This window comes from Nerophis lumbriciformis, linkage group LG02 (assembly GCF_033978685.3).
Source record: "Nerophis lumbriciformis linkage group LG02, RoL_Nlum_v2.1, whole genome shotgun sequence".
Classification (NCBI taxonomy): Eukaryota; Metazoa; Chordata; class Actinopteri; order Syngnathiformes; family Syngnathidae; genus Nerophis; species Nerophis lumbriciformis.
The window spans coordinates 41,233,535-41,259,038 of NC_084549.2; the positions used below are offsets into that span (position 1 = coordinate 41,233,535).

A 25,504-nucleotide genomic window follows, 5' to 3' on the forward strand; every position below is an offset into this window, starting at 1 on the left:
CAGCTCCTCCCGGGGGATCCCAAGGCGTTCCCAGGCCAGCCGGGAGACATAGTCTTCCCAACGTGTCCTGGGTCTTCCCCGTGGCCTCCTACCGGTCGGACGTGCCCGAAACACTTCCCTAGGGAGGCGTTCGGGTGGCATCCTGACCAGATGCCCGAACCACCTCATCTGGCTCCTCTCGATGTGGAGGAGCAGCGGCTTTACTTTGAGCTCCTCCCGGATGACAGAGCTTCTCACCCTATCTCTAAGGGAGAGCCCCGCCACCCGACGGAGGAAACTCATTTCGGCCGCTTGTACCCGTGATCTTGTCCTTTCGGTCATGACCCAAAGCTCATGACCATAGGTGAGGATGGGAACGTAGATTGACCGGTAAATCGAGAGCTTTGCCTTCCGGCTCAGCTCCTTCTTCACCACAACGGATCGATACAGCGACCGCATTACTGAAGACGCCGCACCGATCCGCCTGTCGATCTCACGATCCACTCTTCCCCCACTTGTGAACAAGACTCCGAGGTACTTGAACTCCTGCACTTGGGGCAAGATCTCCTCCCCAACCCTGAGATGGCACTCCACCCTTTTCCGGGCGAGAACCATGGACTCGGACTTGGAGGTGCTGATTCTCATCCCAGTCGCTTCACACTCGGCTGTGAACCGATCCAGTGAGAGCTGAAGATCTTGGCCAGATGAAGCCATCAGGACCACATCATCTGCAAATAGCAGAGACCTAATCCTGCAGCCACCAAACCAGATACCCTCAACACCCTGACTGCGCCTAGAAATTCTGTCCATAAAGGTTATGAACAGAATCGGTGACAAAGGGCAGCCTTGGCGGAGTCCAACCCTCACTGGAAATGTGTCCGACTTACTGCCGGCAATGCGGACCAAGCTCTCACACTGATTATACAGGGAGCGAACCGCCACAATAAAACAGTCCGTTACCCCATACTCTCTGAGCACTCCCCACAGGACTTCCCGGGGTACACGGTCGAATGCCTTCTCCAAGTCCACAAAGCACATGTAGACTGGTTGGGCAAACTCCCATGCACCCTCAAGGACCCTGCCGAGAGTATAGAGCTGGTCCACAGTTCCACGACCAGGACGAAAACCACACTGTTCCTCCTGGATCCGAGGTTCGACTATCCGGCGTAGCCTCCTCTCCAGTACACCTAAATCGACCTTACCGGAAAGGCTGAGGAGTGTGATCCCACGATAGTGGGAACACACCCTCCGGTTCGCCTTCTTAAAGAGAGGAACCACCACCCCACCATGCCTAATTTAAGAATTGCAAATTAAATAATCATTGTTTTCAGAAAAAAATACTTATTTGTAACTTGAAAGTCCGGCTAATTTCTAGATATACAAGTCTTAATTAAGATGTGTTACAAAGTACAATTATCTGTCCATGGAGCTCATTAATTTCACTAGTTTTTAATATTTTTCCCTAAAATGAAGTCATTTTTTCTTTTTTCCAGTGAACACATTTTAAATAAAATGTGGTTGTTTTTTGTCGAGGTAACAGGAGTTTTAAAGCATAGAATTATCAAATACATGAAATACAGCTACATGGCTTCAATGCTAATACACTGGAACCTTGATTAATAAACTTATAATTGGTTCTTGAACAGGGTTTGTAAATAGAAAGGTTTGTATATTGAAGCAAATGTCTCCATAAAAAACTATGTAAACATGAATAATGGGTTCAACACAATATAAAGCTCTATACAATACTGTGTACCAAACAAAAATAACAAGGGGGTTGGTTATGTTTGTTTTTATTAACCAAGCCAAAACAACAACAACTAGCTGAACTGTCCTTATTTGCAGTGGTGCACTCACATTTTGAACACTGAACTCCTTAACTTTAACAGCCAGGTCGCTACAATGATTAATCCACGTCCATTAATCTTCTAGGTGTGCGCGTAAGGGATGGCGCGGCAGTGGTGACAACGCTGCGGATGCTTCCTGAATGTTTCAAACCACACATTGCTTGCCCATTGCATTATTTAGATTCATATTGAGCTATCAAAACTAGACAAACACCAAAAAGTACTCTGAGACAAGGTTCGTGCAACAAAGCATATCTTTATTCGGTCTGCGGTTTGAATTCGAAAAGTTCCTATAATGAGGGGTTCATAAATCGAGGTTCCACTGTATAGTTATTGTACACAAAATTATATTTAAAAAAACAAACAAACATCAAACACATAGTTTAAGTCAGACGACTGGGAGAGTTGCACTTTTGGCCTTCTAATATCCTACAGGAGGTTTTGAATGAGGCAACGTCCCGTGGACCATGTGACTTGGAAAATATTCAAGTTTTCAGAGGAGGTAATGTGTGAAAGAGTGACGAATAAAGTGAGAATTTTTTTAAATAAATTGTTTATATTTTTACAAATATGCAATTGTAACATCTTTGAAGGATTTGAATGATTATATTTCATGATAAAGTCCAATTTTAAGAAAACGTGAAAGGCATCAAATGTTATTTTTCCAGCTTTTAAGGATGTTTACATTTGATTTCAGATCCATTAAATCAATGTGCAGGACGCTTTGCTTAATATATATATATATATATATATATATAAAAAAACAATTTTTACACTTATTTTATTGTGTATTTATGCGTTTTATTTTCTGCCGACACAAATGGCACTGGTTTAATGGAATGGTCCACCCGCTTTTTGCTCTGACTTAAGGTGAGCTACTCTTGGTAATAAATATCAAAATTAATGTTTATCTCTGACAACGTAATTTTAGTCTACGAGTGCTCTGGTAGGAGATCACCTTTGTGTGGAGTTTATTCCTGGGTTGGTCATTGAAAATGCATTAGTCCAGTATTGCAGTAGAGACATTTAAGGTGGCACCATTAGTTTCAGTTTAACCACATGGGAACATGTAGCAAAGGTCCACCTTAATAACCATTATAATATTAAGACTATGTAAATAGCATTCATTGTAGGTAACTTTACCACAGTTTTATGTGGAACTGGACGTTAAACTTTTCAAAAAAAAACTTAAGAGAGAGAGAGGCATGTGAAGTCAATCCTTCGTGTCGCTTCGTTCTGCTCTTCGCTCCAAGTGTGCAGGCACAACTTGTAGACAAAATATGCCAAAGCTTTTCTACCATTTGCATAACCATTTCTAAGTGAATGTATATTTTTCTTCTCTGTATAGCATATTCCAGATACGATCAAATTGCTAATTTGTATAAAAAACCTTGGGTGACGGAGGGGAGTTAACGACGTTCAAAACAGCTGAGCGAATCCTCCGGCCTGTAAGGCGTTAGCATAATTTAAACACAAGAATGTTAGGAAATGTAATCCCATTTTTTTTTTAGTAAGTCATCTAAAGGCAGTTAAAACATCAGTTATGACATTAAAGCAAGTAATTGTTTATTACTTTTTAACTGTGGATTGTAACGGTCCTCTGAAAGCTGGCGTGTAATATGGCTTTCTAGTAAAGTACTGTCAGACCTTTTTTACCCTTTAGGGCCACTGTAGTATTTTCTGGCAGTCTTACAAGTGTGCCAAAGCATTCGAGAAATAAAAGTGCGGAGCAGCTCCTAGCTAGCAACGGCCATGAGGAACATGGAGTCTTAAACTGGTAAGAGAGCTATGATGGAGGCAACTTATGCTAACCTAATTACCATTCTTCTTTTACGTTTGTATTGTTGTTTAAAAAAAAAAGTGTGTTACCCACAATTGGAACAGTTTATTTATTAACAAATAAAATAACTAGAGATGTCCGATAATATCGGCCGATAAAGGCTTTAAAATGTAATATCGGAAATTATCGGTATCGTTTCTTTTTATTATCGGTATCTTTTTTATTTTTATTTTTTTTATTTTTTTTATTAAATCAACATAAAAAACACAAGATACACTTACAATTAGTGCACCAACCCAAAAAACCTCCCTCCCCCATTTACACTCATTCACACTCATTCGCACAAAAGGGTTGTTTCTTTCTGTTATTAATATTCTGGTTCCTACATTATATATCAATATATATCAATACAGTCTGCAAGGGATACAGTCCGTAAGCACACATGATTGTGCGTGCTGCTGGTCCACTAATAGTACTAACCTTTAACAGTTAATTTTACTCATTTTCATTAATTACTAGTTTCTATGTAACTGTTTTTATATTGTTTTACTTTCTTTTTTATTCAAGAAAATGTTTTTAATTTATTGATCTTATTTTATTTTATTAATTTTTTTAAAAAGGACCTTATCTTCACCATACCTGGTTGTCCAAATTAGGCATAATAATGTGTTAATTCCACGACTGTATATATCGGTTTTGGTTGATATCGGTATCAGTTGATAATTAATTTTGGACAATATCGGATATCGGCAAAAAGCCATTATTGGACATCCCTAAAAATAACCTAAGAGCAGGCCTGACAAACATGGATACTTAAATGTGTAGGGGAGCAAGGCAGCTATTGCTAAGCTAAGCTAAGCTAGGCACCTTTCTTCTTCAACATACAGTCGTCCCTCGTCTATTTATCCTGGTTATTTGGTACTGAACATGACTTGGATAAAAAAAATGTCCGCAAGGTAAGAATATTATTAATAAATAAAACATTTTTATAGTGAAGGCATTAAAAATGACTTATGACCTTCTAAAAAGACGTTTTGTTTTTTAACATTACAAAAAACCTTAAAACATGAAAGAACACCCATATAGTCACCTTCATTCTCGTTGAACCAAATGCAGTAGTCATGAGTGTGTTCTGTCACTTCACTCCAGGATCCTCCAAGTGTCATTGTATTAGCCGTCGCCCAGACACTACAACACGTCCACGGGAATACTTTGTCACATCCTGGGTAATTACCATATTTTCCAGACTATAAGCCGCTACTTTTTTCCCAAGCTTTGAACTCTGGGCTTTACTAATATATGGATATAAACAGTGATGGCAGTAACAAGCTACATGTAGCAAAGCTACATAGCTTAACTACATTTTCCAGTAGCCTGGCGATAGTTTAGCTACTTTTTTAACGAGTAGCTTTTCCTCTAGCTTAGCTAATTTTAGACCCCTGCAGCGAGGTAGCTTACATCAAAGCTACAAGCTACAAAGAGAGAAAATGGACTGCGAATCCACGCCAAAAAAATATATAGAGGAAATAGAGTGACCTGGATGAATGAGAACAATACATACGAAGAAAAGCCATGATGATCTATTGGTTCATATGATGAGTCACAATTGGTTAAGGTTAGGGAGAAACATTACGGACTGGCCAATAAGAGGCAAGATAAGGCGGGTCATCGAAACTAGTAAGCAAAATCATAACAGTCACACACTAATGTCACATGACGACGAGGGAGTCAGAGACAGAGGGACGCTTCAAGCTGACCACTCAAAAAAATAAAAACACTTGAAAATGGCAGAGGAATTTCCTCCCGCAGATTAGATTGTTCCTTAAGTGATGAATATGATGTGGAGGAAACCCACAATAACGTGTGTCCTTGGCCATATTTAGATAAATCTATGTGTTTAGAGAAAACAATGCCCAAAACCTTAGTTTTCAGTTGTTTACTCTATAAACCAAAATCCTAATTGCTCTATTCATGTGAGGCGTCCAACACAAATTTAGAAACACACATTAAGGTGAGTTGAGTTCATGAAAAGTTTTACTGCACATAACCATTGCTAACTGCTCCCAAACAACACACAAGTCATTGGTTTTTTTTGTGTCAAGATATAGATAGGTGCTGTATTTTATTGTAGGTAGAGAACATGGACAAATTAGAGGCGTGGGCCAAAGAAAAGGCAAACTAACTAAAATACATACAGTGGGGTACGGGGACCTCTAGAGGTAGTTGTAGGGTGTTTCAAGCTAAATGACAGATAGTTAATAGTAATGGACCCTAATTGGGTCCATTTGTACATTCTCAGTTACATTAACATTGATATTATACATGTGGGCCCATAAATATAAATGCTGTTAAATGTCAATTTAATGTAGCAAGCTACTTTTAAACGTGTAACTTGTAGTGTAGCTTGCTACAATTCTCTGGGTTACTTGGAGCTTAGTTTACTACATTTTCCAAGTAGCTTGCCCATCACTGGATATATACTTGCTAACAGCAATAATGTTTTGTATACAACAAACTTACATAGTGGTAACACCAACACATAGTTTGGAAAGGTGTGTTATTGTTTGTACTATGGCGCCATCTTTTGGACAACTTTGCTCACTGCAGGTGTTGCAAGTTGGTACAGTATTTACTTCTGTTTTGTGCCTTGAATCGGAAGTATTAAGTGATGTTCTGTCTACTAGTAGTCAACAGCGTTTCTACTCGTATGGTTTCTTCATTCATCGCTCCAAGCAACGTTTATACGTTTTACAATTTAACTAAAACTATTTATACCCACTAAACCGTCTCGTGTGATCGTAGTGTTTTCATGCATATTTGTACATGCTATCATGATCAAGCTAGTGGCATTAGCTAATATGCTAACATGTTTGCAAGTGTCTGTGTTAGTAGTATTATTTACTTACAATGGCATTCTTTTTGTATGGTTTCAGTTGAACAAATTCCACCAACATGTCACAGTGGATTTATTGAGTCTGTTTTGCTGATTGGAGAGCTAGTTTCCGCAGTTAGTGTGTCCATGACGATGGGTTCTGGGTTTTTTTGATAAGCAGTTTTACTGCCGTGTTACAGACCCCGTTTGGAAACAATTAAGGTGTGTAAATAAACATTTATAAAATATTTCTGTGTAAATATCTAATTTCACAATGTATATACCTGCGGCTTATAGTGAACTAATATGTGGAAAAGTACGTTTTTGATCTAAAATTTAGTGGGTGGGGCTTATATGTTAGTGCGGTCTATAGTCCGGAAAATAGGGTAGTTATTAAAACTGGGCTTCCATGTGCTGAAACCACCGGCTTGTGTTGTTCTGAATAAACTTGGTCAACTTGACACTCGTAGCTACAATATTTAGCTTTGATGTTAGTTATCCCACATCGCTCAACTCAAAACTGTGTTATTCATGTCAAAGATGAAGTGCATCGAAAGAGTTCATCTCCTCTTTGGCCGGACAGCAGTTGATAGTTTATAATTGTGTTATTAGCCTGCGCCAAATCCAATGCTATGTCCAGCTGTTGTTCAACGTCGCTCACGTTAAAGTCTCACCAATTTGGAGCTGTGTTATTGATGAGGCAGGAGTTATGATAAAGTCCATCAAAAAGTTGTTTTGCCAAAAATTGGTCAACTTGAGATTGTTGCGTTGAAAATAGCACCAACTTCAGAATTTTGAACAATTTCCCTAGTGGATCAATAAAGTTTGCCTAAGTCTAAGTCTAAGGATTGCTGTGTTGTTTGGTAGTGTTCACCTTTAAAAGCCTACTGAAATGCGATTTTCTTATTTAAACGGGGATAGCAGGTCCATTCTATGTGTCATACTTGATCATTTCGCGATATTGCCATATTTTTGCTGAAAGGATTTAGTAGAGAACATCAACGATAAAGTTCGCAACTTTTGGTAGCTGATAAAAAAGCCTTGCCTGTACAGGAAGTAGCAGACGATTTGCGCGTGACGTCACAGGTTGTGGAGCTCCTCACATCCGCACATTGTTTACAATCATGGCCACCAGCAGCGAAAGCGATTCGGGCCGAGAAAGTGACGATTTCCCCATTAATTTGAGCGAGGATGAAAGATTTGTGGATGAGGAAAGTGAGAGTGAAGGACTAGAGGGCAGTGGGAGCGATTCAGATAGGGAAGATGCTGTGAGAGGCGGGTGGGACCTGATATTCAGCTGAGAATGACTAAAACAGTAAATAAACACAAGACATATATATACTCTATTAGCCACAACACAACCAGGCTTATATTTAATATGCCACAAATTAATCCCGCATAACAAACACTTCCCCCCTCCCGTCCATATAACCCGCCAATACAACTCAAACACCTGCACAACACACTCAATCCCACAGCCCAAAGTACCGTTCACCTCCCCAAAGTTCATACAGCACATATATTTCCCCAAAGTTACGTACGTGACATGCACATAGCGGCACGCACGTATGGGCAAGCGATCAAATGTTTGGAAGCCGCAGCTGCATGCGTACTCACGGTACCGTGTCTGCATATCCAACTCAAAGTCCTCCTGGTAAGAGTCTCTGTTGTCCCAGTTCGCCACAGGCTAATGGTAAAGCTTGACTGTCATCTTTCGGGAATGTAAACAATGAAACACCGGCTGTGTTATCTGGCACAACAGTCAAGGGGTGCATTTTACGGCGGGGGTGCGTTATCCGGCACAACACCTGCCGCAATACACCGCTTCCCACCTACAGCTTTCTTCTTTGCTCTCTACATTGTTCATTGAACAAATTGCAAAAGATTCACCAACACAGATGTCCAGAATACTGTGGAATTTTGCGATGAAAACAGACGACTTAATAGCTGGCCACCATGCTGTCCCAAAATGTCCTCTACAATCCGTGACGTCACGCGACGACGTCATCATACCGAGACGTTTTCAGCAGGATATTTCGCGCAAAATTTAAAATTGCACTTTAGTAAACTAACCCGGCCGTATTGGCATGTGTTGCAATGTTAAGATTTCATCATTGATATATAAACTATCAGACTGCGTGGTCGGTAGTAGTGGGTTTCAGTAGGCCTTTAACCTGGAAACGGAAGTCCTGCTTGGAGAATATTTATCCATCACCACAACATAATACTAATAAAAATTAAGACAAATACTGCACTCTAATGCATATAAGATCAAATATGTATAAGCTAGTCCAGAAACGTGTAGAATATGCTTTAAAAAAAAAAAAAAATGTAAATCTGCGATGTTGTGAAGCCGCAGCATTAGAAGCGAGGGACGACTGTATTTATTTATTTATTTATTTTTTTAAATGTTACTCAGAATATTGAACTGTATAACATATGTTAGTATCCAAACAAATACCTAAATAGTAGCATCTTGCAAAACTGTTTCATTTTATTTTTGTCAATCATGTTTGCATGTGCATTTCCCGTATAAGCTTGTTTATGCCAAAGCCTGGAGTTTGATCGGTGCATGCACAAGCCAACAACGACAGCGTACCTCACTGCTCACCATCGTTGACTCAATTCTAATATGAGTGCAACTGGCCTGCGTGACTCTTTTTGAACGTTTTACTGTACACGGGTGCGAAAAAAATGTGTTATATAAACGGCATGACATTGTTGTATGAAATTAATTACCGTCTGGCGTTCCAGTAATGGCCTGATACTTCTAATGTTCCAGTTTGTTTGCTCAAGGAGGAAAATATAAATGCATTAAGGTATCATATTTTGGTGTAAACACTGACTGATTACTTAGGTTGAAAGGGGAATTGCACTTTTTTTTTTTTTTTATGTTGCCTATCCACAATCCTTATGTGAGACAAGAACACATATGTCTTTTTCTTCCAAATGTATTCTAATGAGTGAAACTGCTAGCAAGAGTCAGCTAACAATGTAGTTAAAGGGGATTTGATCTATTCCGCCTATAAAGCGCTCTAAAAAAAATCTCCACTAACGTTGTATATACTGTGCATGCTGTATGTATATTTATATGTATGTAGTAACAGGCACATTCATGATAACATGTAATATTTACGTATTTTGCTCAGTTTAAGCATATTTTTTGCCGGCATTGATTTCACAGAGCGCATCACAACGTTCGCTAGTTCCATCAATAACTACCACTAATCATGGCAGACTTCATGAGAACCAATGACTACTACATTGGGACAAACGGATGATCCAGAACATTGTATTTTTGAGCCTGAATATAAAAAGGAGGATAGGCTACAAGTTTTAGAAGGTGTGTGATAAGCAAATCCAGCTTTAATGAAACACTACACATCATGCAGCAGTAGTGCTAAGTTCTAAACAAGAAATATAAACTATGAACATTATAAAACAATCACTTACTGTACTATATCCACTCTCACTCGGATACCAACTGATGGGATGTTTATATCTTTCAGCACAAGACTTGTGTCCCTCGTTTGGATGATAAATTCAACAAAATCCTCAATCCTCAGGTTGAAAAAAATGCTCGAAGCAAACAAGCATCGTTTAGGTCTTGCTAGCGATGTCTTCAGGTTTAAGTTGAATGTCAAAGTTGACCAACTTCTCGGCTTATGACCACAACCTTCTAATATAAAAGTGTCAGGCATGATTTATATTCTAGCACTTTAAACAACTCTGAAGATGCAGTAGCTTGATTACCTCTGTGGTCAGTGAAGTGTTACTAAAAATACTTCCTTGGTGTTTTAATAACAATGTCAATAATACTTGGTTAATTTACAGGTCACGTAATGGGGATTAATAGGCAGAATAGATCTATCCCATTAGCTACATTGCTAGCCGTCTTGAACTTTTTTATTTTTTTATTTAGAAATCAATTTTTTTTTTAAAGCCAGATGTTCTTGTCCCCAAATAAGGACTATGGATGATAGGCAAAACCTTAAGTCCAAGTTGCACCGTTACAACAGAGGTGTCCTGGCTGGTCCACCTAGTGTAGTTGATCCGAGCAATTAGAGAGACTCTATCACAGTTTTTAAAAGTTGGGGTAAATTAAAAAATGTTTCATGGGGTTATGCTATTCCATATTGCTGCTTTAAAGAAGTGCATTATATCAAGGCTTATTCACTTGCTGGGTGAGTGGAATAAAGTAGTGCTCACATTCATTAAAAGTGATCCACACACCGATCTAAATCAATATGAGCCGGTGGTGGACGTGTGCATGATGATAATAACTAATAACAGATTTTGACTGTTGATTTGTAGCTTCCAATGTTAATTTGCTGTTGTTTAAAAGGAAGGTTTAGTCTTGCTAATGCGTTTAGTCTTGCTAATGCGTTTCATTTTATGTGTTAATGTTTTGGATGCTCTTAAGTGTTTTAAAAGGCTTTGTGCTCGCATTTGACCAGCAAAGCATGTTTTTCCTATTCCGGTCGATGCCTTCAAGGTATGCAAAAGTGTAGACGTGTTTATTAGAGTTTGAAAACTCAGTGTCCTGTTAAGATGGAGATGTAGACGATGCAATCGATGTAACTCCTTTCTTCCGTGTGATCATCATGTATGCAACAGGATTGTCATGACGAGTTTGGTGTATTGTAAACTGAATGGAACTGCTTGTGTGTTCAAAACATGCTGCTTTACTGCTTTCATAAAGAAATAAAACTCCTTCCCAGAAGGTGGCCTTTGGGTGTTTTTGTCTCTTCAAGGAGTCTAATACAAATGAGACATTCCAGATATTTGCAATGTTGCGATCGCAGCAAATTCATACAAATTCAACCAATTCTCACAGATTTGGTGTGGCCTCGCAACTTTGGCTAATCTTTGTCATTTTCGCCAATGAAATGTGTCACAAGTTAACTATCTAATCAAAACATGTGTTTCTTGTGTAGACAAACCAGGAACCACAAGGTGTAACAATATCTCAACTCCTTATTGTTTTTACGGCACATCTTTCACTCGTAGGGTTGGGCATCTTTTGGTTTTGGACGATTACGATTCTGGTTCCTAACTATTCTGGATTCCAATTCTTTTAAAAGGCAGGTTCAAAATGTTATTCTCACATGGCTGTTTTTGACCAGTATATAAATGTCAATCCTTTGAACCTGACTGATTGTTCCCATCAGGGTTTTATGCTGCCTTTTGCGATACCGATCATCCATTTTTTAAATTGTCCAATACCGATCGCATGCATTAACTGTAATTTAAAATTGTTCTATGGTGAGTGATTTTTGACGGTTTGACATTAACACTTATTTAACCAAATCCATTTTTTTGGTTTATTACACTTCCATGTTTGATCAAAACAAAATTAACCGTAGACACTAACTAAGCAAAAGCCAAAACTACTGCCTACTACTTATTTAAATACTTAATTTTTACTCTCAAAGTTCTCCTGTGTCTAGGGAATTATTCTCTGAGTTTGTAAACATTAACAAAATAAGTTTTTTCATGATTACATCTGTTTTTCACTCTGCCTAATCTAAAAATGAAACTGTTCCTGGCTACCACAATGTATCTGCTTGATTTCAAGCCAGAAAGTTGCCATTAATATTGTCTATAGTTTTGTATCTTGTCTGTTACCCGCTTTTTTTCTACACAACTCAACAACGAATGAGCCAAGTCTGGTGATTCCATAATTTGTTTCCACAGGTTGTATTATCCTCTCTCTAGACTATTATAAATATATGTGTTAATTGTATGTTAATAACTGCTTACGTATAATAATAAATCATTTTTGTACAGCACTTTGTTGTTGCCACTTGCCTGTGCATAAAAAGTGCTATATAAATAAAGTTTGATTTGATACTTCTGCTGTAACTTGGTTCCATTTACACTTCTTAAAGATGCCATATGTAGTAATGTGGCTAGAAATGGTACTGCAATCATGGTCAAAATTCTGTAGTCCCCTCCCACTCTCCATGACTGAGGTTGCCAGATACGCAGCCGAATCCGAATCCTACTCCAAGGAACTTCAAATGGCAAAGTCCTACGCTGTAGGTTTCTCTTGTTTATGCTTCTTGCAAGATGGTTTACTAAGTAATTATGACACATTTTACTGTCGTCGATTAGCCAAATCTATTTGTAAAGTTACGCAGCAATATTTTCGTCGGGACATATTGTTGGCATTACCCTGCTAAAATGTCTAGTTTGACCGCACGGATCACCATCGAAATAATTATATATAATAATATATAATATATTATATATTATATATTATATATTGCATAGGCCTACTTTGATGGCAAGCCAAGGCCAACAGTAAAATTACCGCTACATGTCGTTCAGCATAACTCCATATTGCATCCAACCTGACACACTGCATTCTCTTCCATGTACACACATCACCATCTTTCACTGCAGAGTGCAATTCTATGAGCCAACCAACGTTACGCCAAAACCACGTTAAGCATAAATCATACAGCCTACTACCATGTCAATACACAAAGTAGAAATCATTACATGTAATACATTATATTGTGCCAAGCAAATACCACCCCATATGTGCCTGATGCACATACAGTACTAGAAACTGCAATTAGCCGTGCTAGTGTTGGAACACATTTCTTCAGTGTATCAGCATTTTGAGAACGAAATAGGCACTGACACTACCCATATCCACATAGGTTTTATTTGTCAAAAATATATTTTGCCCTGTCAGTTGGACGACACATCCACATACAGGCTAACGGGCATATATTTCCCCCGTTAGCCTATATGTCGATGTGTCATTGACCGGGCTAGCATGCTAACTAAGCTTTATACTAGGAGCTGAGCATCACACTAAGCATTCGTTGCAGGAACATACTAGCTTTGTTAGACACGATCATAGACTGTATTGGACAATATAGTTTACATACGAAATGTCCATTTCCATGTATTACAAGTAATAAGAAAACGCAAATGCCTGATTTACCTATCAAGGAGGAAATTAGCAAGTTTGGCGTCAGATGAAAAAATCTTCTCTGCCTTCAATCGTCTCCATCTTTCAAAGGCATCCCCGATACAAATCCTTGTTTTGTTCTTGGCTTTGTCATGAATAAATTGTTAATCGTAACGAGGCCTTTTAGATTTACTAAGGTCTGACATGTTTAGTAACTTTACCAGTGACAGAGCCAGACGAAGATGGCGGTGTGTAACTGGCAACCTGGATGTGATACACTCACAGACTTTCTAATTGATGAAATGGTGGAGGGCTGGACATCGAAATTAAAACAAAATATTTTCTGGGCTGTAAATCTAATTTTGAAATGAGCATATCCCGGATAGCGTATTCGAAAAGAACATGATTTATTAATGCCTTTTGACATATTAGGGCCATTTAATGATGACGTAATGACATTATTACATATGGCATCTTTAAAGTTTACTAAGTACTAAGCACAGTTCAATGGCTTGCTCGGCTTTTAGCTCGCCTGGTCCTGCTTGCTCATTATCTGTGCGTAACATGTTTAGCCTCGTCCTGCAGTGATGATAATACTAAAGAACTTCAGTTTATTTGCAGCAATGGACAATTAATGAGTTGAGGGAGTGGCTCCTCACAGTGTTTAGAAATTCAGTTCGCTGCTAACTGCCTCTGTTGCAGCTAAATCTTCTCGAAGGCAGGATTAGCAACGCAAATAGGAATCAACATTTTAAACGTTTGAATGGTTCTGGGAGAAACGGGATGTAAGATCCGGTTCACAAGGACGCTCGATGCCTAACCCTACTCACTCGTAGTGCAGAACCTCATCCAGCTCCCGTCTTTTGCGCTAAGCCTTCTGGGTAATTTAGTATATTGGCATTTGGCAACACAAACACGTCCGAACTTCCTTGGAAAACATATTAACCTTTACAAAGGACTAATTTTTTAACGGCAAAGCATAAACAGAAAATGTATAGACAACAAAAAGAAGCCTTTGTAATAGAATAATGGAGTCTGCCCTCTAGAGTCATCTTGTAAATTAGGAATAAAAGGTCACTATTTATTTACAAACTAAACACAAATTTGTGTCAAAATAAAGCATATTTTGTTTTTGTTGTTAAAAACAAAATGTTTTGGAGGCGTTAGTTACAAAAAAATACATTGATAACAAATTTGCTATCATTTTTGTTATCCATCGCAACTTTTTGAGAAGGTTGCCGCGAATTCAAGCACAATGACAAATAAGCCAGTGAAATTCTGGAAGGACTGACACATGAGTAAGTGATAAATTGTATTGATGCAAACTTCAACTGTGTAAAGTCAAATTCCCTAATGGATGTTTGATTTAGGACTGAACACTCGCAGGGTCCTCCAGAATGTCGACAGGATTTCCTGTGTTGTCCAGCAGGGGGCGCCACTTTGGGTCTTCAATGTCCTCCAGGAGTGCAGCCAGCTCAGCCTCCAATTTACCAACTGTGTCCTCCACTTTCTGCAAAAAATACATAGGGTATGTTTGTCTGCTTGGCAGCTAAATAATGCATTAATAAGCTGTAGTATGAATAATGGAATCATCAGTCATGAATACAATATTTTCATTCATATGAATAATAGAGTTGCCCAAAGCAGTTAGTAAAGGGAAGGTTGTGTGAAGTATAAGAGTTTTAAATGAGGCATGTTTGGAGCTCTTTAGACGTATGGCAGCAATAACTGACTTCAGAGTCGAAGCTGGATTCTGTGGTACAATTTGCTCTTGAAAAAAAAGTTGGGCTGCTTTACAAGACATAGTGAGCTGATTTTGACTCATACAGTTGACAACACACAACTTACATCACTTATCTCTTGCATAAAAGGCTGTTCTGTTAGGGTTTGATCAAGGAGGTGATCCCAGGATGCAGAGACGGGAGGCGAGGCTGATTTACAAAATGTTAAACAATTTAATGAGTCCAAAAAGTGTAACAAAAAGCGATGGGGCAAAAGTGCACACCATGAATAAACAACCAAAAGCAGGTCCCTCAGTGGTCGGCAGGGGGAAAAGGCCAGGGCGCACTGAGCTCAACAAAAGGTCCAATAAAATCCTCTTCACCAGCCTCAGGAAGGCTAGAAAGCAAATACAAAGAGGTGAGGAATTTCAATAATAAGAAGAAGAGACAACATACCAGGCAGGACGAGGTGAATCATGCGCATGCACGTGGAAGGTGCAGGAGACAATAATCAGCAGGGACCAGCTGTCGGTGACGAGCTTATATACTACTGGGTAGAGATTAGTTGCAGGTGTGCCTCGCTGGGGACTAATTGACTGAAGAAAAAACAGACAACAAAAAAGAGAAGGCAGGGAAATGACAAAACGCAACATGTTCTTTCCTGTCATCAATAGTTTGGCCTCTCACAAATAAACAGGACACAGATACATTTGGTTTCAGGTGTGTCCATGAGCACCAACTGAAAAACGAGGGTTCATCCACCCAAACTCCATTGTGTCTTAACAAAAAGTGAAACCATTCTTCGTTGGAAGGTTGCCTACACTTTAGAAGATATATACTTTGGATCCAACACCATCCCCTCAGACGAGAGCTGTCCTATCTAGTCCTTGAGCATGGACTGTGAAGCCCTCTTTGACAATCTGAACAATCCGTTGGTGATCAATTCAATGCCCTGAGAATAAAATGACCTGCACGAATGAGAATAATCATAGCCATGACAACACAAAGAGTAACAAAACATTTTTTTATTCCACTGTTTTGTCCCCAATCACCTTTTCCACCACATCCAGGCGGTTGTGAAGACTTGCGTGTTCCTGACATGCACTTGAAGGGGCCGCTCGAGGTGTTCTCTCAGAATCTGAAAGTCCAACCGAAAATGCACATATGAGTTACCATTGCAGCCTTTTTCCACCACAGGAAATGTACTTCCAGAACTTTTCTTATTGGCCATCTTGAAGGAACCAAATTTGTCCCACCTTCACATGTAGTACTTTTTAGGTTCCTAAAACCTTCATTTTGTATTGTTTTGAATCTGATCAACCTCTGTGATTTTCCTTTTCGTTTTTAAGTGTGAACTGTGGAGAGGTCCTCGAGAGGTGATCTTGGGATCACTTCCTGAGGATCCTTGATGCCGAGGAATGCTCATCCATCTTGCTATGGTCTGGATAGCCTGCTGATCCTGAGCCAGAGCGGGATGGATGGATATATATATACAATATCTGGGTATTTTTTCTAATAATGTCTATACTGTAAACCTTGATTTGTTAAAGTTTAAGTGCACCTCTCTCCTCAAGTGTGGATGTGAGTGTGTATGAGTGGATGTGTGATTGTATGAAGGCTTTGCGTGAGCAAAGTATGACTGTTAAATGTGATTTTAACTGTAAAATTCAATACAAATATTTGCAAAAAAACCCAAAAAAACCTTCAGACAGGCATATCTGATTTGATGGCTACTTAGAGCTGTGCAAATGCAAATCACACTTGGCCACAGTACCTGGCCCTTTTAGTTCCAGGTACTACTCATAGGGCATTCAAACCATTGTAACTGGACTGTTCGGTTTGTTTTCGATTGGTCGGATTTAGTCTGATTAGACTAGATCTGACCAATCCCATATTTGACCAATCTTAGCCTATGAGCATAAACCAGGGCTAGGGAACCTATGGCTCTCGAGCCAAATGTGGCTCTTTTGATGACTGCATCTGGCTCTCAGATAAATCCTAGCTGACATTGCTTAACACGATAAGTAATGAATAATTCCGCTGGTAATCACAGTGTTAAAAATAACCACATATCAACCAGACTACAAAGCCATCAGCAAAACCATACAGCACCAGAAGTCACATTAATGGTAAGAAGTATTTTATGTATTATTGGTTACCTTCAGAATAACTGTTATTAAAAAGAAAAAGAGACTTATTATACCGTATTTTTTGGAGTATAAGTCGCACCGGCCGAAAATGCATAATAAAGAAGGAAAAAAAACATATATAAGTCGCACTGGAGTATAAGTCGCATTTTTTGGGGAAATGTATTTGATAAAAGCCAACACCAAGAATAGACATTTGAAAGGCAATTTAAAATAAATAAAGAATAGTGAACAACAGGCTGAATAAGTGTGCGTTATATGAGGCATAAATAACCAACTGAGAACTGCCTGGTATGTTAACGTAACATATTATGGTAAGAGTCATTCAAATAACTATAACATATAGAACATGCTATACGTTTACCAAACAATCTGTCACTCATAATCGCTAAATCGCATGAAATCTTATACGTCTAGTCTCTTACGTGAATGAGCTAAATAATATTATTTGATATTTTACGGTAATGTGTTAATAATTTCACACATAAGTCGCTCCGGAGTGTAAGTCGCGACTTATAGTCCGAAAAATACGGTACTCGAAAAATGTTGGTGTTACTTAAAAATGCACACATTTAGTTGTATTCAGAGTAAAATAATATTATATGGCTCTCACGGAAGTACATTTTAAAATATTTGGCTTTCATGGCTCTCTCAGCCAAAAATGTTCCCGACCCCTGGCATAAACTGATGAAGCCTGCTCGAATGAGAGGCATAGCGTCTTCTAAGACATACTGAATAGTCCAGTTGTGCGTGATTGAATGGTTTGAAAATACAATAGTACAATGATCTGAGAAATTAGAAATTCCATAGACGTGCAAGTACTATAGTTACTAGGAACTACAGTACCAGGGGAAATGGCTTGTGTATCAACAACAAAGCTCTCCACTGTCATGTCATGTCATGGGGCTGTGGTAATGCACTGGTAAGAGGCTAAGTTGCTTGTAATTTCCAGGCTTTATTTTAGAGATGAGGATTTGTATGTAAAACATTCCTTTCTTTGATGCATTAAATCCTGTGCTTCTTTTTTTCCTTTCTGGACTCTGACATGTGTATCAATTAGACATAGGAGGTCTACATGAACTTTCTTCTTGCAATAATCATCAACATGAACAATACAGTGCATCCGGAAAGTATTCACAGCCTTTCACTTTTCCCACATTTTGGTATGCTACAGGTTTATTCCAAAATGAAAAACTTTCATTTTTGACCTTAAAATTCTACAGAAAATATCCCATAATGACAATGTGAAAATGTTGTTGTTTTTTTAATTGCAAATTTTTTCAAACTAAAAAATTCACATGTACATAAGTATTCCCAGACTTTGCTCAATACTTTGTTGATGCACCTTTGGCAGCAATTACAGTCTCAAGTCTTGTTTAATACAACGTCACAAACTTGGCACACCTATCTTTGGGCAATTTTGCCCATTCCTTTTTGCCCATTCCTCTTTGCAGCACCTCTCAAGCTCCATCAGGTTGGATGGGAAGCCTTGGTTTCCATCCAGGATGTCTCTGTACTTTTCTGCATTCATCTTTCTCTCTAGCCTGCCGCTGAAAAACATCCCCACAGCATGATGCTGCCACCACCATGCTTTGCTGTAGTGATGGGATTGCCCTGGTGATGAGCGGTGCGCTGTGAATACTTTCCAGATGCACTGAATAAGACTAAACAAAATCAAAAGAGCAGCTTACATGCATCATTGTAATAGGAGGTGAATAACAGACCCAAGGTTGGAAAACCGGTCTAATTTAGTTGAATTTAGGCCACATTTCTTCCATGTTGTGCCTCTATTACACAGAATGTATTAAACCAATCACAAGCTGTTCAAAATGTATTACAATGTGGCAGACACTTGCAACAGTCCCCTGGCGATTTATTACAAATGTTCTGGTTATGTCCGGAACATGTTGATTTTTGGTCAAAACATTTTTTTTCACTCTTCAAACTGCTTACAATACTGTGATGGAGCCACAGCCACTGTCTGTTTTATTTTATCTTTTTTTTTTGCATTGCACACAATGGAACGTTGTCAGTTTATGCTCGATACGTGTTGGCCTTTTGCACCCTTCCAGCGAGGTGTCTTATTCTTAGACTGGGAACATGCTTTACCTCCGTCTAATGAGCGATGGATCAGACAAGTGTTACGTAATTTGAAATTGGAACTCTCAACGGCTGCAACAAACTGATGTCCATCATAGACATATTGCTCAATGGATTATATTGACAACCGAAGGGACAAGCGGTAGAAAATGGATGGATGGATGGAAGTTAATATACCATTTCCCAATAATTGTTGCATCTTGGCCATCTATGTCATGTAAATTATTGTTTATTTATTTATTGTATTTTATTTTCCTTTCTCCTAATTGTGTATCTTTTAGTACCATTATTATTATCATATTGTTTTATTTCTATTTTCTACAAATATGAGGAGCACAAACGACTGCACTGCTCGGCTTGTCAGCAAAGACCTTAAAGATGAACAAATAATGACCTGACCTCCTCCCACACCTTCTTAAATCCTGACAGAATTTGTGGACCATACTTAAAAGTATGATTTACAGTCAGGGTGGACAAACACCTCTCTGAACGCAGTGAACAGTGTTTAGGACAAAGTTTAATGACACTTGTGGGTCAATTTTAGAAACGCTTAAAATGCATCTGTTGTCATTTTGCACGTTAATACGAGTAATCATATGCAAAGTATTTGCCAACAGTGCAATCTAATGGGATGAATGTGATCTGCCTTTTAACTATGTGTACACACTGTATTTAGATAGTTCCTTTATAGTAGTGTTTCTCGAACTTTCTTTTTTTATTTTTTATTTTTTTATTTTACCAAGTACCACCTCACCTTTGCTCTCCAAGTACCAATATAATGACCAACATTAAAATACAGTAACATACTAGGCCTAAGTATTCATTAAAACTAGACAGGGATTTTATTTAATGAGTATATTTAATATTTTTGGCCACTGTAACATTACACACAGTTTGAACAGTAACACTGTGCTTGAATATAGGACAATAAAACACTGTATGTTAAACAAATTATTCCTTAGTGTAACACTAGATGGAGCCCCCGTAACATGTACCATAGTTTGACAATCACTACTTTAGAGGCATGGAAAAGCATTGAATGAAAACATTGTTTTAAATTATGAAGTTACCCAGACATTATGGTTATGGGTGTGGTGGGGGCGTGGTCATTGTATACTTAATTTTCTATGATGATATGATTTTATTTAAAAAGGCTAAACAATATATACGTACATTTAAAACAAATCTGTGTTATTAATTGGTATTTTTATATTATATCGTTTAGCTCTATTTTCCATTCTTGCTGCTTATTGTACAAATGTACTTTGTTGAGAACTTTTCAAGTGTCTCGAGACTTTTGATGACTTTTTCTTTATCAGACTGTAACGACCTGCTGGTTGTAATATTTCATGTTCGTGCGGTTTTGATACAACGTAAATTTTTCCCATGATCGCAAACACACCGTTCGGTCCTGAAAGCAGATTGGCGGAGAATGAGGAAGTGTTGTGTGTGTCCAGGGAAGTATGGAAACAAAAGTGTGTGCACGGGATGTAAAACCTGTTGAAATTAGGCCAGTTGTTATCATAAGATTGGTAATAAAAGTTAAAAATAGCGTCAGACTTTGGACTTCTTCTGGAGGCTACAATACATTTATATTACCTAAATTTGTTTTCACGTAAAAAACCCTATTTTCAAGGTGCATTATGCTATGATTTTTATTAATAGGAAACCCTGATATAGTTTTCTTTTTGAGAAGTTACATGATGTCCAAAACAAGTAAAACTATGCATTTATATAAGTTATGACATGGTATTGCTGCTGAAGCTTCGACAAATGACTGCCGCAACATGGCGGACAGCTGAACTGAACTTTTTGGGGGAATTTTGCCTATCATTCACAGTCATTATGAAAGACATGACGACGGATGTATTATTTTTAAACACATTCTAACTCGTAAATACACGTATATAAAAATCTGCTTACAATGGAGCCAATGGGAGCTCCTCTATTCTGTCCATAAAACCCAATATATAACCATCTAAAAAGTGCCAACAATACTTCATTTACATTTCGTGACTTGAATATTATCCAAATATTAGTGATATTGTTATTATAAGCGCTAACGCAGACAAACTATTTATAGCAGTGCCATAATCACAAGCTTATGTGCCAATGTTGACATGATCGACTGATCAGCTGCTTCCTCGCAGTAGTTTATTATAACTATATATAAGTTTATTCTAGATCATAAGTCAAACCTGACATATTAATAATACAAACCCCGTTTCCATATGAGTTGGGAAATTGTGTTAGATGTAAATATAAACGGAATACAATGATTTGCAAATCCTTTTCAACCCATATTCAGTTGAATGCACTACAAAGACAAGATATTTGATGTTCAAACTCAGAAACTTTTTTTTTTTTTTTTTGCAAATAATAATTAACTTAGAATTTCATGGCTGCAACACGTGACAAAGTAGTTGGGAAAGGTCATGTTCACCACTGTGTTACATGGCCTTTCCTTTTAACAACACTCAGTAAACGTTTGAGAACTGAGGAGACACATTTTTTAAGCTTCTCAGGTGGAATTCTTTCCCATTCTTGCTTGATGTACAGATTAAGTTGTTCAACAGTCCGGGGGTCTCCGTTGTGGTATTTTAGGCTTCATAATGCGCCACACATTTTCAATGGGAGACAGGTTTGGACTACAGGCAGGCCAGTCTAGTACCCGCACTTTTTTACTATGAAGTTACATTGATGTAACACGTGGCTTGGCATTGTCTTGCTGGAATAAGCAGGGGCGTCCATGGTAACGTTGCTTGGATGGCAACATATGTTGCTCCAAAACCTGTATGTACCTTTCAGCATTAATGGCGCTTTCACAGATGTGTAAGTTACCCATGTCTTAGGCACTAATACACCCCCATACCGTCACAGATGCTGGCTTTTCAACTTTGCGCCTATAACAATCCGGATGGTTCTTTTTCTCTTTGGTCCGGAGGACACAACGTCCACAGTGTGACGATCTGTCACTTCATTTCGGTGTGTTTCCATGTTTTTGTATTTACTTCCTGTCAGTGCTCTTATTTTGTTATATTTCCTGTTTGTTCCGCTGAGCACTGTTTTCTCCTCACCTGCCGTTGATTGGCAGCCGGTCCACACCTGCTGCCAATCAGCATATGTCTATTTATGTTTTCTCTCGAGCACTCCTCAGTGCTCGATGAAAGACTCTTTATGTTTGGAACTGTTGTATGCAAGACTGCTACATTTCTCTGTTGATGATCATTAAAATCATCTTACCTGCTCATCCTCCTTCTGGTTCTTGCATCTTGGGGTCACACAAACGGCAGCCATGCGAGTTCCTCACACACAGTTTCCAAAAACAATTTGAAATGTGGACTTGTCAGACCACAGAACACTTTTCCACTTTGTATCAGTCCATCTTAGATGAGCTCAGGCCCAACGAAGCCAACGGCATTTCTGGGTGTTGTTGATAAACGGTTTTCGCCTTGCATAGGAGAGTTTTAACTTGCACTTACAGATGTATCGACCAACTGTAGTTACTGACAGTAGGTTTCTGAAGTGTTCCTGAGCCCATGTGGTGATATCCTTTACACACTGATGTCGCTTGTTGATGTAGTACAGCCTGAGGGATCGAAGGTCACGGGCTTAGCTGCTTACGTGCAGTGATTTCTCTAGATTCTCTGAACCCTTTGATGATATTACGGACCGTAGATGGTGAAATCCCTAAATTCCTTGCAATAGCTGGTTGAGAAAGGTTTTTCTTAAACTGTTCAACAATTTGCTCACGCATTTGTTGACAAAGTGGTGACCCTCGCCCCATCCTTGTTTGTGAATGACTGAGCATTTCATGGAATCTACTTTTATACCCAATCATGGCACCCACCTGTTCCCAATTTGCCTGTTCACATGTGGGATGTTCCAAATAAGTGTTTGATGAGCATTCCTCAACTTTATCAGTATTTATTGCCACCTTTCCCAACTTCTTTGTCACGTGTTGCTGGCATCAAATTCTAAAGTTAATGATTATTTGCAAAAACAATTTTTTTTATCAGTTTGAACATCAAATATGTTGTCTTTGTAGCATATTCAAGTGAATATGGGTTGAAAATGATTTGAAAATCATTGTATTACGTTTATATTTACATCTAACACAATTTCCCAGCTCATATGGAAACGGGGTTTGTAGTAGAAAGATGAGGACATAATCCGGTTGGTGCACTTTGGCAGCCAATTTAGACCCAGATACGGCGAGAAAGACACAAAGAGACGCTTAGTTTGTCCCTCTTTTCCTTGCAAGGATAATAAGTAATTCTTCATCGAGAACAAGATTCTATCAGTCGGCATCCTAATGGAAGCAGACATTGTACAGTAAGTGATGTTTTATTATGTGTGTTGGCTCTCATAAAGTCTGCAATGAGTAATAATCAGTGATGTAGTTAAAAAAAACAAAGGTTGTGATGTGATTCTGAAATTAGTGCGCTGCTTATACAATGATCAAAATACGTAAATATTAAATGTTATTAATAATGTGCCTGTAACTACATTACATATATACTTACAGTATGTACATACAACCTGTATGGAGGTGTTTGGATGTTATTAAGGGCATTAGAGTGGCTCACATAGGCTCCATTGTAAGCAGACTTTTGATCGCATTTATTTAACATTTATAATGCATTATAAAAAGAAAAACATGTGAGTTCTTGTCTTACATAAGGATTATTACATAATGATAGGCAATATTAAAAAAAAAAAGTGCAGTTCCCCTTTAAAGGGCACCTATTATGCAAATCCAGCTTTTCTTACCTAATGGTACCTGTTTTTGTGTAAGTGGGATCTGCATAAGTCCCAAAAATGGAAATCCAACCATGGAGGCATGGCAGAGATATGTAGAAAACAATCTTGCTTTCCTTTCTACTTCTTCCAAACGAGCCACTTGGAATTTTGTCCCAAATGTGACATTTTTCCCAATTGTGACGTCAGTGGATATCTCTATATATGTTAGAAATGTACCCAAAGTATTTGCGGGAGTCCGCCATTGTCTTCCGACAATGTAGTCAATAAGTTCCTTCTTTTTCTCCATCCTCTTGTTGTGGGGCAGACTTGCTCGTACATGCACATGCATGCTCCGCTGTTGCCATTTCTAATACAAAGTAGTGTACAGTTCTAACTGATCTCTGTCAGTAGTCTAGACACAGTTAAAGTGGAGCCACGTAAATAAGACCGCCCACAAAATGGCGCATTCTGAAGAGACGGTCAGGAAAAGGCTTGAAGATGGTCTGTGAAACATAATCTATGTACAATTTTGACCAAACAACCACCATGACATGTTATGTAGACCACAATGAAGTGTTTTAGACGTAGGGGGAAAAAATCATGTTATGACCCCTTTAACGTATGATCCGCCAAACCGTGAGGCGTCTAGTGTACGAACATGTATGTTGACACTCCACACTCATATTTGCACAGATGTTCGTATTGACCTGATCGCTGATCACCACCTGTGCTGCCTTTCAGTAACCTTCCGCGGTTAAGGTAAAATAAATTGTGCGATTAATCTGCGTTTGTTGTAACAATTTTGACAGCTTTTGCGGATTGCTTATTAAAAATTCATACTCAATAATAATTAGCTTTACCCTTGGCCATGCGGTGAGCTGGCGACTTGTCCAGGGCCGCCTTCCGCGGCTGGGATAGGCTCCAGCCCTCTCGCTACCCCGAAAGGGACAAGCGGTAGAAAATGGATGGATGTATTTCAATGTTGATTACTTATGATGAGGCTTTTTTAATATTCATGCCTAATAAAGGTTAGTATAGAATATAGTATGCTTACACTTATATATGAAATTAATTTAAGGTGAACTTGATAACCTGGTGCTCAGCAAAAAGGGTAAAGTACCCAAAAAGTGTACTGTTACTATAGAATATTAACTACTTGAGTAAGAGTAATTAAGTATTTAGTGAAAAAACTACTCAAGTACTGAGTCATTTGTGAGTAACTTCTGATTTATTTAGTAGTTATTTTACAGTCAGTACTGTTACGATCCGCTGCCCGGATCAGAGTTTGTTTATGTTTGTGTCACGTGTTTTCAGCACCTTGAGTTTAGTTTGTTTCTGTTGCCATGACGGCAGATTGTACGCACCTGCCTCTGGTTAGTGTTCGGGA

The 25,504-nt window shown here is 38.6% G+C and overlaps 1 protein-coding gene across 1 annotated transcript in view; it reads right to left on the reverse strand.

Moving 5' to 3' along the window:
• Positions 1–14,705: 14,705 nt before the first annotated feature.
• LOC133607895 (placenta-specific protein 9-like) overlaps positions 14,706–25,504 on the reverse strand; it is a 33,133-nt gene continuing 22,334 nt past the window's right edge. The window contains exons 2-3 of the mRNA XM_061962953.1: positions 16,180–16,265; positions 14,706–14,916 (exon numbers count right to left, since the gene is read on the reverse strand). Coding sequence (XP_061818937.1) covers positions 14,773–14,916; positions 16,180–16,265 — 230 coding nt within the window. The 3' untranslated portion in view covers positions 14,706–14,772. The remainder of the gene's footprint in view (positions 14,917–16,179; positions 16,266–25,504) is intronic.